The sequence below is a fragment of the Homarus americanus genome, unplaced genomic scaffold, assembly GCF_018991925.1.
Source record: "Homarus americanus isolate GMGI-L3 unplaced genomic scaffold, GMGI_Hamer_2.0 scaffold51826, whole genome shotgun sequence".
Taxonomy (NCBI): Eukaryota; Metazoa; Arthropoda; class Malacostraca; order Decapoda; family Nephropidae; genus Homarus; species Homarus americanus.
The window spans coordinates 52,572-67,500 of NW_024747794.1; the positions used below are offsets into that span (position 1 = coordinate 52,572).

The 14,929-nt window shown below is 39.3% G+C and overlaps 2 protein-coding genes across 2 annotated transcripts in view; one reads left to right on the forward strand and one right to left on the reverse strand.

Moving 5' to 3' along the window:
* LOC121879861 overlaps positions 1 to 10,055 on the reverse strand; it is a 44,638-nt gene extending 34,583 nt beyond the window's left edge. Inside the window, exon 1 of the mRNA XM_042386648.1 lies at positions 9,922 to 10,055. The gene's annotated coding sequence lies outside the window, so the exon portion shown is untranslated. The remainder of the gene's footprint in view (positions 1 to 9,921) is intronic.
* A 3,840-nt stretch (positions 10,056 to 13,895) lies between these two features.
* The window catches only part of LOC121879863, a 1,511-nt gene continuing 477 nt past the window's right edge, over positions 13,896 to 14,929 (forward strand). Inside the window, exons 1-2 of the mRNA XM_042386649.1 lie at positions 13,896 to 14,142; positions 14,709 to 14,929. The exon at positions 14,709 to 14,929 is cut by the window's right edge and continues 477 nt beyond it. Of these exons, the coding sequence (XP_042242583.1) occupies positions 13,896 to 14,142; positions 14,709 to 14,929 (468 nt within the window). The remainder of the gene's footprint in view (positions 14,143 to 14,708) is intronic.

The window sequence follows — 14,929 nt, forward strand, 5'->3', positions numbered from 1 at the left end:
ACACAATTCGTTCCAGAAGGTCGTTCGTTAACTGAAAATTTCGTTAACCGAAACCATTGTTTCAATGGGATTTTGGGTAATTGGTTCCAGCTCACCGAAAATTACATACAAAGTAAAAAAAATGCAGTAAAGTACAGTTACTTTGAGGTGTGTATGTAGAAGGCTCCTGGTTGATGATGATGATGGGAATTAGAAGTGGGGGTGGAAGAGAAATCACCCCATGCTTCATGCCATGATTTCACCCATAATATTTAAGTTCACTAGGTGTAATTCCAGAATATTTTCTTTAAATCAACACTGCACTGCACTATATATTGTCAATATGTTAAATAAATTTCAGAATGACCAATAATTGTACTGTATTAACGTAAAAATAGTTTATGTTCAAGAGAGCCACAAGCAAGATGTTACCTCCACTGACCAGAGATACAAACTGATGCCTTGGTGAGTGAGTCAAATGGCTGATTGGCACACCAAAAACTAGTTTCCTGTACTGCAATTATGATAAATAAGTGTTAAAATTACTAAAAATTTTAATATACAACTTGGAAAATTATTGAACAGTACAACCTTCTTGATATTTACTCAAATGGGAACGAATTTAAGCCCTAGAACCAATTACTGTATTGGCGGACTAAAATTCCAGCTGGTGAGCAAGCAAAAACATGTTGACATGATTTCGTAAGAATTTCGTTAACTGAATTGAAGATTCTTATGGAAGGTAATTCGTTAACCGAGGGATCACTGTAATTTAAAAAATATTTTATACGACCACGGCGGCCGTATGTCCGGGTTGTCGTAAGTCGAGGAGTACCTGCACTATACACTTGTTTCATTCACAGTGTTGTGTGACTGTGTGTCAGGCATGTGTGCATTCGTGTGTGTGTGCATTCGTGTGTGTGTGTGTGTGTGTGTTTTGATGGCGCAGTGATGGTGGTATGGTATGGGCTGTGTGAGGCAGACAGCAAATGACGCTTCGCCAAAACTGCAATCCAGTGACTTCCCTAACATTACACCATATTCACTTGCTTCTCATCTAATTTATTTTTGATTAACACATAATACAACTGAATAAAGTAACTGTACATACTGTACCTGTGTAGTACAGCATGCCCTGACAATCCGCAGTCCTCGATTATACTCAGATGACACCCTAGATGTACCCAAAAATGTCTGCGGGTAGTTTTAAAGTTGCCGGAATTTTCGGGGCTGGGACAGGGAGCCATTCGTTCTAGAGATAGCAATTTATTTTACCTGCATTGTATGTATGTGTGAGTGTGCAGACAAAACACATAAAAATAAATAATAATGAAAAATTTCTCTCACAATTAATCAGAAACAAGACAACAAAATGTATAAAAAATGTGAGTCTACCCTCAAGTCAACTCCATGCTTTGTTATTAAAGTTGAGTTAACTTTAATAACAAAGCATAGAGTTGACTTGAGGGTAGACTCTCGCATTGCTTCTACATTTTGATATATTTTGTTGTTTTGTTTCTGAATATTTGTGAGAGAATTTTCCCATTACAGTCTCTCCTCGACTTACGACATATTTGACTTACGACAACCCGGACATACGACGACCAGGGTCATATTAAATATTTTTCACATTACGTATTTTCAAGTCCCGACGTAAGTGATCGCACTGTGTACTGACAAAATTTTTGTTTGTAATTCCCTTTAAAATGGCTGGCAAGCATAAAACTGAGAGTTCTCATGGTGCTGAGAAGAAAAAGAGACACCCATTTTAGAATTTCTGTTTTATTTTCACCTTTTCGACTTACGACCAAATCGATTTACGACCTGGTCGTCAAGATGAAACCCCACCGTAAGTCGAGGACAGACTGTACTTTTTACTGTACTGTATTTGTAGGTGTGTGTGTGTGTATGTGTGCACACACACACATACACAGAGTGATATTCCCGTTAGCCAGAACAATTGGTGCAGAGCACTTCCGGGGATGAGCGATTTCTGGGTAACGAGACGACTTTCTCAAACCCCGAATGAGGGTCTTGTTGAGTGACTGCATGGAGGCGAATTAAAAGATCAGCTGTTGAGGAGCTTATCGCTTGGCAACACTGGTGCATGTTATCACTCCTTTTCACTCCAACTCTCCAATCACCCACACCTTTCTGCTTTCTCACCCCATATTTCAAAATGCTATGTAACGTAATGTTGAAGGAAAACAACTTTTCTCATTTATACTTATACAGTACTGTATCTGTACTTATCACAATCTTCCTAAAAATAATTTAGCTTTTGTGTTTATTCAAGACATCTTCAGGTCATGAGACCCACTAATCCCCCACCCAAGAAAGAGTAACTTGACATTCCATCAGGTCAGTAATATGAGACCACTAATCCCCCACCCTATCTCCACCTGACATTGAATCAGGTCAGGTCAGGTCATTCCCCCCCCCCAAATAAAAAACTTTAACTTTCATCTTTATTCAAGACTTTTTCTGAAAATTCTCTCGATTTTCAACCTCAGAAAGTTTGTTACTACAGCGGTAAATTTTTTAAAAATTCTGACTTTGGGAATGATTTTCCAAGCAAATTTCAATTCCGACTATCGGAGGGATTCCGACTTTCCAGCTAATTTAGATATTACTGTAAACAATAAAGGTAAAATAAATAATTGTCCGAAGGGCAAACACATAAAGGGAATACAGTATAGTCTGCATTTACACGGTTTTTGTTTACGCATTTGGTCATTTACGCGGTGCCTTGCCAGAATGAAACTGCTTTAATTACGCGGCGAGTGGCTGGAGAGGTCCAGACCGCCGCACCATTTTTTACCCACGCGGTCCATTCTTGACCATACGCGGGAAGCAGCGTGGTGAGTGGTGAGCATTAGGCCGCTCTTACATTATCGCTGACGTCATATGACGTATCGGACTGTGATTGGGCCACGCATCCTTACCACCCACGCATTCCCTCCGCCGCTAGCTGTGATTGGCCTAATGTAACATGACGTGCTGACCTAGCCGGGACTGTCTCATTGTTCTCAGTCCGCATATACAGTTCTCTCTTGTGCCCACTATTACCCTCACAACTCACAATGGCTTCCGCAGGACCCCCCACCACCAGAGAAAAACATTGAATTACCTGGACCAAGCCAAGATAATGTGAAGGAAATCATCGAGTTGGGGGAGAAAATTAAGCTCATCCTTGACAAAGACACAGTCAAGCATCGGTATGAAGTATCTAATAACCATCTGACGAAAGTTATGGAGCCGTATATCCAGATCTATCTCGACAACATCAATGCTAGTCGTCAATGTCGTATTGAGGACTTCCTCGCCTGCAACCCACCACAACCACAGCCAGCCCATGTCACTGATAGTGAGTGAGGATATGGACTTTGAGGGGTTTGTCTGGGAGGCCCTGCAAACCTCTGTGAGTAGTGAAAGTGATTCACCGGAGGGCAACTAATCTGCCCTCTGCCTTGGAACCAGCCGCCATCCACGTGTGCCGACCCAGCTTTTCTACTAACGTAAGTGTTAAAAAACCTAATATTATTGATATTTCTCTTAATTATTAAATGTGTGTGCATACCATCATAAAATTAAGATGTTATTTTTAATACAAGGTACGTATTGTGTCGGAAAAAGTGGAGTTTGGGGGTCGGCCCAGTCTCTGTTTCAATTAATCCCATATGCTCTGTTATTTCATTTACGCGTTTCTTGTTTTACGCGTGCCTACACGGGTTCAATTGACCACGCAAATGCAGACTATACTGTATAGATTTTTTTGCACACAAGTAAAAATGTGCCCCCCCCCCAACAAATGATATTCGTGGATTTGTGGCCATTTTGAGACCGAAACCCCCGCAAATTTTCAGGGCATGCTGTATTCAGAGGGCTTAAATAAATTTTGTTTTGATTTTATTTATTTTTGGTCTCTAATTTATGGTACACTATCATATTAATGATAGGATATTAAAGACTGTTATTTGCAAAATTCTACATTCGCAGAAGTCCCAGGAACTTTTTCCTCACAAATGTTGAGGTACTAGCCTAGTTTATATTGGAAAATTCTTCAATACATTTCAGAACTGTTCGATCATGAGGTCTACTTCGTTCACCACAGCCGAGTTTGCCAACTCTTTCCCACCCACTGACTACATCTGCTTGGTTCACCAAATATATATCATTGCCATCGAATAAGAATTTGAGATCAATATGACGATGATCAATCTTGTTTCACTTAAAGCATTATGAAATTATAATCACTAGCATATTTAAAATTACAGCAATGGCAACTGCTTACCGGGTAGATAGCCCCGAGGACTGCATTATTGCCAATTAATCGAATCTGTTGCATAGTAAAAGCCACAACTCAACCTTCCATCCATTTTTCCCGCCTCTACTATCAGTCGTGTAATATTTCAATGTGAATCTGAACTTTAAAAATGTTGTTTATGCATAATATAGTATTACTGATACGTAATTTGTCTTAGTATGCCTTATTGTGGGTAAAAATAAGTATACTATATTAAATGCATCCTCCGAAAGCGTGAATTTACTACCAGAGTTTAACAGTTAATCCATGTACAGTATAATACTTCTGATAAACTTCCAACGTGCTTATGTTTGAAATAATGAATGTACAGTGGTCCCTCGGTTAACGAGATTTCGGTTAACGAGTTACCTTCCATAAGATTCTTAACTTCGGTTAACGAGCAATCCCTCGATTAACAAGTTTCTTACGAGCCGACCTGAACATGTTTTCGCTTGCATTTGGCGGTCCACCAGCTGTAGTATTAGTCCGCCAATACAGTAATCGGTTCTAGGGCTTAAATTCCTTACCATTTTTGCAAATATCAAAAAGTTTATACTATTCAATAATTTTAAAAGTTTAATATTAAATTTTTTAGTCATTTTAACAATTATTGAACATAATTGAAGGTAATGAAACTAGTTTTATGCGCGCCATCCAGCCTCTCAACACACCATACAGGCGTCAGTCTTTGTCTTTTCAGTGGAGGTAACATCTTGCTTGAGACTCTCTTCAACTTAACACTTTTTTCTGTGTTTGCAAACAAATTATTGGTCATTTTGAAATTTATTTTACATATTGACAATATATAATGCAGTGCAGTGTTGATTTAAAGAAAATAATCTTGAATTACACCAAGAGAATAAAATTTTATGGGTGAAATGGCACCATGGGGTGACTTCTCTTCCACCCCAATGCCTTCTCTTCTCCCTTCTCCTCCACTCCCATTGTTATTCCCATCATCATCATTCCAGGAGCCTTCTACATACACACCTCAAAGTAAGTGTACTATTCTACATTTTTTGTTGAATTTAGGCAATTTTCGGTGAGCTGGAACCAAGGTTAACGAGTTTTTCAGTTAACGAGCAACCTTCTAGAATGGATTGTGCTCGTTAACCGAGGGACCACTGTATGTATCTTATATAATTTAGCTAAATATCTTTCTCGTCAGAAACGGTCATCCCAACGATTATGAATAAACTCCTTTAGAAATACAGTCAGTCCTTGACTTACGACGGGGTTAGGGACCGACGACCAGGTCGTAAGTCGAAAATGCGAAAATAATACATAGAAAATCTAAAATGGGTGTCTCTTTTTCTTCTCAGCACCACAAGAACTCTCACTTTTACGTTTGCCAGCCATTTTAAAGGGAATTACAAACAAAAATTTTGTCAGTACACAGCGCAATCACTAACGTCGAGACTCGAAAATACGTAATTGGAAAAATATTTTATACGACCACGGCGGTCGTATGTCCGGGTTGTTGTAAGTCGAGGAGTACCTGTACATCATTACTTCAGGACAAAATCGGACAGGTTTGCAACAGCCAATCAGCTGTAACTCTTGAGGAGGGGGCGGGGCATCTTTTCTCAGCTGAGAAAAAATGCACTATACTATATAGTACGTACTACTGCTGCCGCTCCACCCTCCTCCTCCTCCCAGTCACCTGCCTCCTGGCCACATGCCACCTTCCTCTCCACCAACCACCACTGCATCACTCTTCCACCAGTGATCTTGATGATTCACCTATGCTTTAGTAACCAGATGTCTCCCTATGTACAGTGCACCACTTCAGCAAGCTCCAGACTTCCACCTACGAATGTAAGTACTGTATATTGACTCAAGTTTCTCATACACAGTATAAGTATACCTGTATATTAGTGCACTAAGGTATTATATAAGTGGCTATTCGTAGTTTTGCCAATTCGCGCCATTTCTTGGAACCTATCCCTCATGAAATGGCAAGGGTCTACTGTACCTATATTCATCTGAAAAATTATGATGAAATAATATATATACAGTATACTGTACAGTAAAGCCTCCGATAACAACAATTCGACCAACAACTTTTCATATTTAAAACCCGAGTTAATTTAGGATCCAATTCAATTTACGTCCTTATTTCATTCGTATTTACAACCAAAATATAAAATAAAATAAAATTACATTTTTATATAATAACTAAATCCAGATATGTATTGTATAAAAAAAATACTGTAAAAACAATGAAGAGCGCCTTGTGCAAAGAAGCTGCCTTGCTAATGAGTGGTAAACAACAGTCGGAGCTTGGAAGGCCTTTTGTTTTCACGCATCTGGAACAGGAACTGGAGAAAAACTTTCTCAGGTTTCTTACAGCATTCTTGCATCCCTATTCAACATGAGCAAGAGAGCAAGTGATGGTAGTGTTGTTTCAAAAGCTAATAAAAGGTGTATAAGCTTAGCCGAGAAACTAGATGTATTAAAACGATATGAAAAAGGTGAGAGGTCTGTGGATATTATATGGAGCAAGCAATGAACATATTTTCTGAAGTGGATCCATTAACAGAACAAAGCAATAAAACTTAAATAAACACAAATGACCTCTACATAAAGATGTACATATACAGTAATGAGAAAAGAAAGCAGCTGTGCAAGGTTCTTTCGACAGCTTTTTATTTGAAGGCCTAAACCATCAACTTCAGCTTCACCATCAAATTCAGCATCATAAGCAGCTTCAACATCAACTTCAGGTTCAGTAACAGTTTCAGCAACAGCTTTATGGAAAGCTACAGCTTCAGCCATAGTTGAACCTGATGACTTCGTCATCTGAGTAAAAATTCGCACAATATTCATTGGCTGTCCTTATGTTTTCGACTTTACCACCCTTGGTGAATAGAATTTTATTTTTACATTCATAAGTATTATTTAAAACATATATGAACAGTAAATAAGTGTTGCTTTCTTATTCATATGTAGAGAAATGAAGATATGTTTTCGCATGTATGCACTTACTGTTCATACGTCGGTGTACTGTTCCAAGCGTATAGTCATTGGAGTTTGTGTACTAGTATATGTGTGAGATGGTGTAGCCTATGTGTGTTAATTCCTGTTCTGTACATTTCAGGTATTGGTGCCTTCTGTATTGAGACAATAAACACCAACAAAATCAAACAGTATATTACTGACCGACAGTGCATACAGTAAAGTCGGTGTTCCCAATCGTCTCACCTTATTTCTTTACCATTAGTGGTTAGCTATTCCGAGTGTTCCATTTATTAACATTAAATAGCATTACTTAGAACATACATACAGGTATTCAATTTTTTTAAATTAAGTTCACTACAGCTACAACCAGGGTCTTATTTTCTTCAGTTTCTTATGTAGAACCATCGTCACTCACGAAAACAATGCCGTCTTGTCTCCTCTTGTGTGTTTTCATATTAATGAATTGCATTGTTCATTTGAAATATATAAACATAAATTCAATCGAATACATATTCAGAAATAAACAATAATAAATCTTTTGTACATATTCTTAAGATAAATTACTATGTTTCCTTGAGTGCGCACGTATACATTGGGTGTAAACACTGACAACAATGTCGTCTCTTATCCTCTTGTATGTTTTAATATTCTACGTATTAATGAATTGTATTGTTCATTTCGCATATATAAAGATTAATTCAATCAAATACAGTACAAATTCAGTAATAAACAATAATAAATCTTTTGTACACATTCTTAAGATAAATGATGCGGTATCCTTAAATGCGCAGGTATATGTTGGCGTTCCCAATCCATCTCTTTTTTTTTTCTTTGCCATTAGTGGTTAGCTACTTCGATTATTACATTTATTAACATTAAATAACGTTACTTAAAACCTATATATTCATTTTTTTACATTAAATTTGCTACAGCTACAACCAGGGTCTTGTTTTCTTAATTTTCTCGTGCAGAACTATTGTCCCGGACTCCCAGTTGTAAACACAAACGAAAACAATGGCGTCCCATCTCCTCTTGTGTGACCATATTATTATTCATATTTATTGTATAAGGTGTATTCAGAAACATTATTTAAAGAATATAGTTTGCAATTTTCATTAATTGTATTGATTTGGGGTGGAAAAGAGGGTAAAAAGCCACACAAAAGATATGAAAAGGTCACAATTGGGAACGCATCTCATTATTATTGCTTTATTTTAATGGTAATTAATGATTCGCGATAAGACGATTCACCTTACACTGCAATATTGGAGGACACATTAACGTCGTTATTCAAGGCTTTACTGTACTGTTGTTAATTTTTTACATTTTAAAGATTGAATTTTTTTTTAGCCACCATCAAAATTTTTCCATTATAAACAGATATAGTGCACATACAAAACAGATAGAGTACCAACCTACTCAGAGAATTCCAGCTCTTACCCTTAGGAGTACAGTGATATCAATGTTAGCCGGATCAATTGGTGCAAAACACTTCCGGGAATGAGAGATTTCCGGGTAACGAGAAGACTCTCCCAAAGCCGGAAAAAATCCCTCATCCCTGGAATTTTACAGGTAACAGAAAATGTTCTCGGAAGTTCCAGAAGTTGCCCATTACTACATCATCTTTCAAACCCGGAAAAATATCTCCCATCCCTGTAATTTTCCGGGTACAGGAAAATATGTATTAAAATTTCCGGAAAATGCGCCTGATTTTCATCTCTCAAACCCGGAAAAAGATCTCACATCCCCGAATTTTCCAGCTACGATATGGTCGGGATATATAGCAACTTTATATAACCAATTTTTATATCGCAGTTACCAAAATTATCGACATTTTCCTATATATAGCAATAATTTTTTTATTTCACGAGGGAAATCGTACAGGAAATATTTCAAATTTATCACTAATACCAAAATATATTATCTGTGACTAAATATGGAAATGAATATCCCAGTAATTGGTTATTTTCCCCAATACATGGTGTTTAACACAAAGTAATATAGTACCGTGATTTTAAAGAATCACAGAACAACATCTGATTTTAACAAGAGTTGTCAAATGAGCAGTGTATGGCTACTCAGGTTTGGCAGTACAGTACTTTAATTCATAATTTTTCCACTTATCAACTTAACAGCCATTCCTATGATTGACCTGTTCACCAAGAGAAAACTTGTGTTATTCGGTAGGGTCATACACTCATACTGGATAACACCTTTCCTATGTCTGTCCCGAGCCAGGCCTCATAACTACAATCTCACATTTCAGCCTCTTTTTTTTTTCTACACTGCCAAAAGAGCATTGGCAGTAGCACTGGGGAAAGTCAACTGATCATTCATTTTCAACTAGAATTTCAGTTTCTTAAAAAAAATCTTTAACACCTTATATGGTAATATCTTGTAACGGTAAGATGTATCAAACACCTGGTAAAACTCTTCTGAAGTTTTGGCCAAAGTGGAACCCCTCTTGTACACCCTAACTATAATTATAATGAATGAAGAGTTTTGTCTTAATCTGTTTTCTAACAAATCTAACTGAAACATTACAAGTCCCAAGTTCCTTCCCTGGGATGTTGACATCATCTTATCTTCAAAACTCTGTAATGCCTATTGTATATTACATTATATCAAAGGTAGAGATTGAAACACTAAAATAATATGGAACTGTGGTGTCTTACCTCCACCTGAGGGACTGAGTCACCCTCAGTCATCTGGTCCGAGGACGAGCTGCCCTCTCTGGCTACACTCTCAGAACCATCAAGTAGAGATATGTCGTCTGATGTGGGGCTTTTCAGGCAGTTTCCCATCCTTCCCAATGCTTATATGAATCTATTAGCAACAACGATATTAGGGAGGTTCACCCAGATAAGACTACTAATAGTCACCATGTCAGACTCGCACTGTGTCAGCCTTGGCTCACAGCTGACGCGGAGAACAACAAGACAAAACTAGTTCTGGTGTAATTCCTCGATATTATTTTTGTTTTAATTAATTACTCTTCCTATCAATAAATTTAATTAGAGAAAACGGATTATCGAACTGCATTTTTTTAGAGTTAATTCGTAAATTAGGGCTTTTGGTTTTACTGTCGTCTGCCGTGGTGAATTGTAAGCGGGTAATTTAAAAGAGACACTATGACTTGCTAGGATCTTCTATATACAGTATCTTACCTTATTCTCTTCGCCACTCTTCGTATTTCTGGTAAAATTGTCGTTTCGGTCATGCACCTATTTTCCGAGGGTCAGGGTCGTTCAAAACACACCAAAAAACATCGGAAAGCCATAATTTCAATCTTACCTAAACTTAAATTCGTTGCATGACCGAAAAGATAATAATGCAGGTGTAGCAGTTTCAGATGAAATACAGGAGATGCCACGATGGAAAATTTACTACGAAACAACCTTGTAAGGGATTGCCAACACGGTTTTATGCCGGGGCGCTCCTACTTAACACAATCACTCAACTTTTACTTTTATCCTCTTCGCCACTGATCGGCTTGTTAGCCGCTTGGGCGATCGGTCACGTCTCTGATTACTTTTCCTTTTCATTTATCTTCTTCACCAAAAGATCGGCTCGCTAGCCGCCCGGGCGATCGGTCACGTCTCTGTCACACACTGCTGGCAAATACTGGGCATGCACCGGCTCCTGAATGTACCTGAACCCGCTCCAGTGTTGGTGAAGTCTTGTCTTGAAAGAGCTTACACTCGGTGCCATCACAACACTCTAAGGTAGATTGTTCCAAGAGTTTACAACCCTCACTCCAAAAAAGTTTGCCCTCACGGTTTTCTGGACTTGCGGCTTCTTCAATCTTGAGCTGTGACCCCTAGTGGGGCGAGCGTCCGCCAGCTCCAAGTAAGGACACTCAACTGAGTAGTGCCCCCTGAGATGCTTATACACCTCAACTAGGTCCCCCCTTGCCCGTCTGTAGTATGAGCTAGGCAAGTTCAGGCGCTCCAATCTCTCAGGGTAGCTGAGGTGCCGAAGTGCAGGAACCAGTCTGGTGGCCCTCCTTTGAACATTTTCAACCAACTGACAATCCCTAGCATATCTCGGGGACCAGATAGAATGACAGTACTCCAGATGGGGAAGCACTTCAATCCTCAAGATCGTTACGAGGGACGGACCGTCTAGATATCTGAACGACCTTTCCATAAGACCCAATAATTTATTTGCCTAATTTACCTTCTTCTCGCAATGGCCCGAGAACTTCAGCTCATTGTCATCATGCACACCTAGAGCTTTCTCACACACAGCCTCAACTAGTGCAGTTTCTTCATCCCGTTGGGACATATGATACGCCTCCTTACCGTTGGTACGCCCCAGGTGCATCCTCTTACACTTCGTGACATTGAATCTCAGCAGCTATTTCTTCGACCAATCCTGGAGCCCACAAAGGTCCTTCTGCAGTTCTTTACAGTCCGCTTGGTTCTTAATTTCTCGAAATAACTTGGCGTCATCGGCAAACATTTGTATGGAGGAGTGTACGACGTCAGGCATGTCATTTATGAAACAAACAAACAACAGCGGGCCCAATACACTGCCCTGTGGTACCCTACTTGTGACAGGTACAGATGACGATTTCGTGCCATTAATCACCACACACTGCTTGCGGTCATGTAGAAAGTCTTCTATCGACGCTAGGACATTTCCCCGAATTCCGTACCCTTCCAGTTTGATTTTCAGCCTTTTGTGGGGTACACTGTCGAAAGCCTTGGCAAAATCTAGGTAAATATTGTCGATATTACCACCCCGTTCCAGAATATGGGTCCAAATATCCAATACCTTGAGCAATTGTGTTAAGCAGGAGCGCCCGGGCATAAAACAGTGTTGGCAATCTTTTACAAGGTTGTTTCGTATTAGATGTTCCATTGCGGCCTCTCTGATAATACTCTCAAGTACTTTACATATTATGCTGGTCAGGCTCACCGGTCTATAGTTGTTCGTGGAGTGACGATCGCCCTTCTTGAAGATAGGACTCACATAAGCCACTTTCCATTCACAAGGTATTGGATATTTGGACTCATATTCTGGAACAGGGTGGTAATATCCACAATATATACCTAGATTTTGCCAAGGCTTTCGACAGTGTACCCCCATGAAAGGCTGAAAATTAAACTAGAAGGGTACGGAATTTGGGGAAATGTCCTAGCGTAGATAGAAAAACTTCCTAGTTCCTACATGATCGCAAGCAGTGTGTGGTGGTTAGTGGCACGAAATCATCATCTGTACCTGTCACAAGCGGGTGCCACAGGGCAGTGTATTGGGCCCCACTGTTGCCTGTTTGTTTCATAAATGACATGCCTGACGCTGTTCACTCCTCCATACCAATGTTTGGGGATGAAACCAAGTTATTTCGGGAAATCAAGAACCAAGCGGACTGTGAAGGGCTGCAGAAGGATCTCTGCGAGCTCCAAGAATGGTCGAAGAAATGGCTGCGAAGGTTCAATGTCACGAAGTGTAAAAGGATGCACCTGGGACATATCAACGGTAAGTAGGTGTATCATATGTCCCAACGGGATGAAAAAATGCACCATTGAGATTGAATGAGAGAAGGACCTAGGTGTGCATTGTGCATGTTGACAATCAGCTGAAGTTCTCGGGCCATTGCGAGAAAAAGGCAAATCAGGCAAATAAATTATTAGATCTTATATTGTAAGAAGGTCGTTCAGATATCTAGAGGGTTCGTCCCCCGTAACGATCTTCAAGAGTGAAGTGCTTCCCCATCTGGAGTACTGTCACCTCGTCTGGTTCCCGAGATATACTAGGGACTGTCAGTTGATTGAAAATGTTCAAAGGAGGGCCACCAGACTGGTGCCTGCACTTCGGCACCTCAGCTACCCTGAGAGATTGGAGCGCCTGAACTTGCCTAGCTTATACTACAGACAGGTCACAGCTCAAGGTTGAAGAAGCCGCAGGCCCGGAAACTGAGGGGTAACTTTTTCGGGGTGAGAGTTGTGAACTCTTGGAACAATCTGCCAGAGAGTGTCATGACGGCACCGAGTGAGAGCTTTTTCAAGACCAGACTTGACCAACACTGGAGCAGGTTCAGATACATTCAGGAGCCGGTGCATGTCCAGTACTTGCCAACAGTGCGTAACGGGCCGATGAGTGGTGAAGAGGATAAAGGTTAAAGTATACCTGGCACAGGAAACTGCAGGTGTTTCGCCACTTTTTTCTTGTATTTCTTTAACTTGTAACATATTTTAATTTGGATATGTATTCGGCCTCCTTCTTTCCAATATATTGGCCTGCATAAGTGGTATAAGTAAGCTTTGATGTATAATAATGCAATTAATTAAATGAGTTGTTGGAAGTAAATATGCAGTGAAACCAGAAATATTATAAAATATAGATAATAAAGGGAAATAAATAATTAAATACCGGTGTTATTATAGATTTGTTTAAATTAGTAACATTATATTCGACCTCCATGTAGTGGTAAGTGGTATATAGGCTAGTAAACTCTGATAATACAATTAATTCATTTAGTTATTTATTTTTTAATTTACTGGTAAACATAAGAGTCCATCTTTTTTTTTGTGAAAGTTAAATAGTAAATTCGATGGTGAGATCATTGAAGGGTTCAGATGCTCCAGTCTCAGATTTAATTTTCAATCAAGTTTTGTGTCATTTGGAATACAAAGTTCTCATGATGGGAGGACATGTTTTGACAACATATGGCTTACCAAGAGCACCCCATGTTGATAATGAGCAGCTTTGTCGTGAATACAGACGTGAGACCAACTACAATCAGGAGGAGTTGGCAGTTCAGGTTGATGAACAATATCAAAAATTGACTGAGGATCAAAGGAGTGCTTATACAGCATTTTTGGAGATGGTGAATGGTGAAATAGAAGATCATAACAACATTATGTTTCTTGATGCACCTGGAGGAACAGGTAAGACTTATTTGCAAAACTTAATTCTAGCAAAAAATTAGGTCAGAAGGAAAAATTGTGCTGGCAATTGCATCAAGTGGTATTGCAGCAACATTGTTGGAAGGAGGAGGTACTTTGCATAGCACTTTCAAAGTACCACTGGACACATACAGAATGGATGAGCCTACATGTTCAGTTACTCGAAACTCTAACATGGCCAAAGTAATACGGGAAACAAAAGCAATAATTGTTGATGAAGCCCCCATGGCTCATAAGACTGTTTTTGAAGCTATTGATCGAACTTTACAAGACATCACAGGTGTCAAGAAGACAATGGGTGGTATTCAAACTCTACTATCAGGGGACTTCCGTCAAATTTTGCCTGTTGTGAAAAATGGAACAAGAGCAAACATTGTTGATGCAAGTTTAAAGGAATCCTACCTTTGGAGACACGTATTTGTGAAGAAGCTGACAACAAATATGAGGGCTCATATGACGAGATTCAGATTCAGCAAACTTTTCAAACCTTCTTCTTACAATTGGAGATGGACACCTCCCTTATGTGGAAGTACCTGATACAATTTTAGTTCCTGAAGAACTTGGCAAATGTGTTGAGAAACTAGAGGATTTGAAGGCAAGAGTGTATCCAGACTTGAGCTTGAATGGAAAACATCCAGACTGGCTTGCTGAGCGAGCGATTGTTTCTCCATTAAATGCCAATGTCAACAAGTTGAATAAATGGCTAATGAGTGAATTTCCAGGGCAGGAAAAAGTGTACAAATCTATTGACACTACAACAAATGATGAT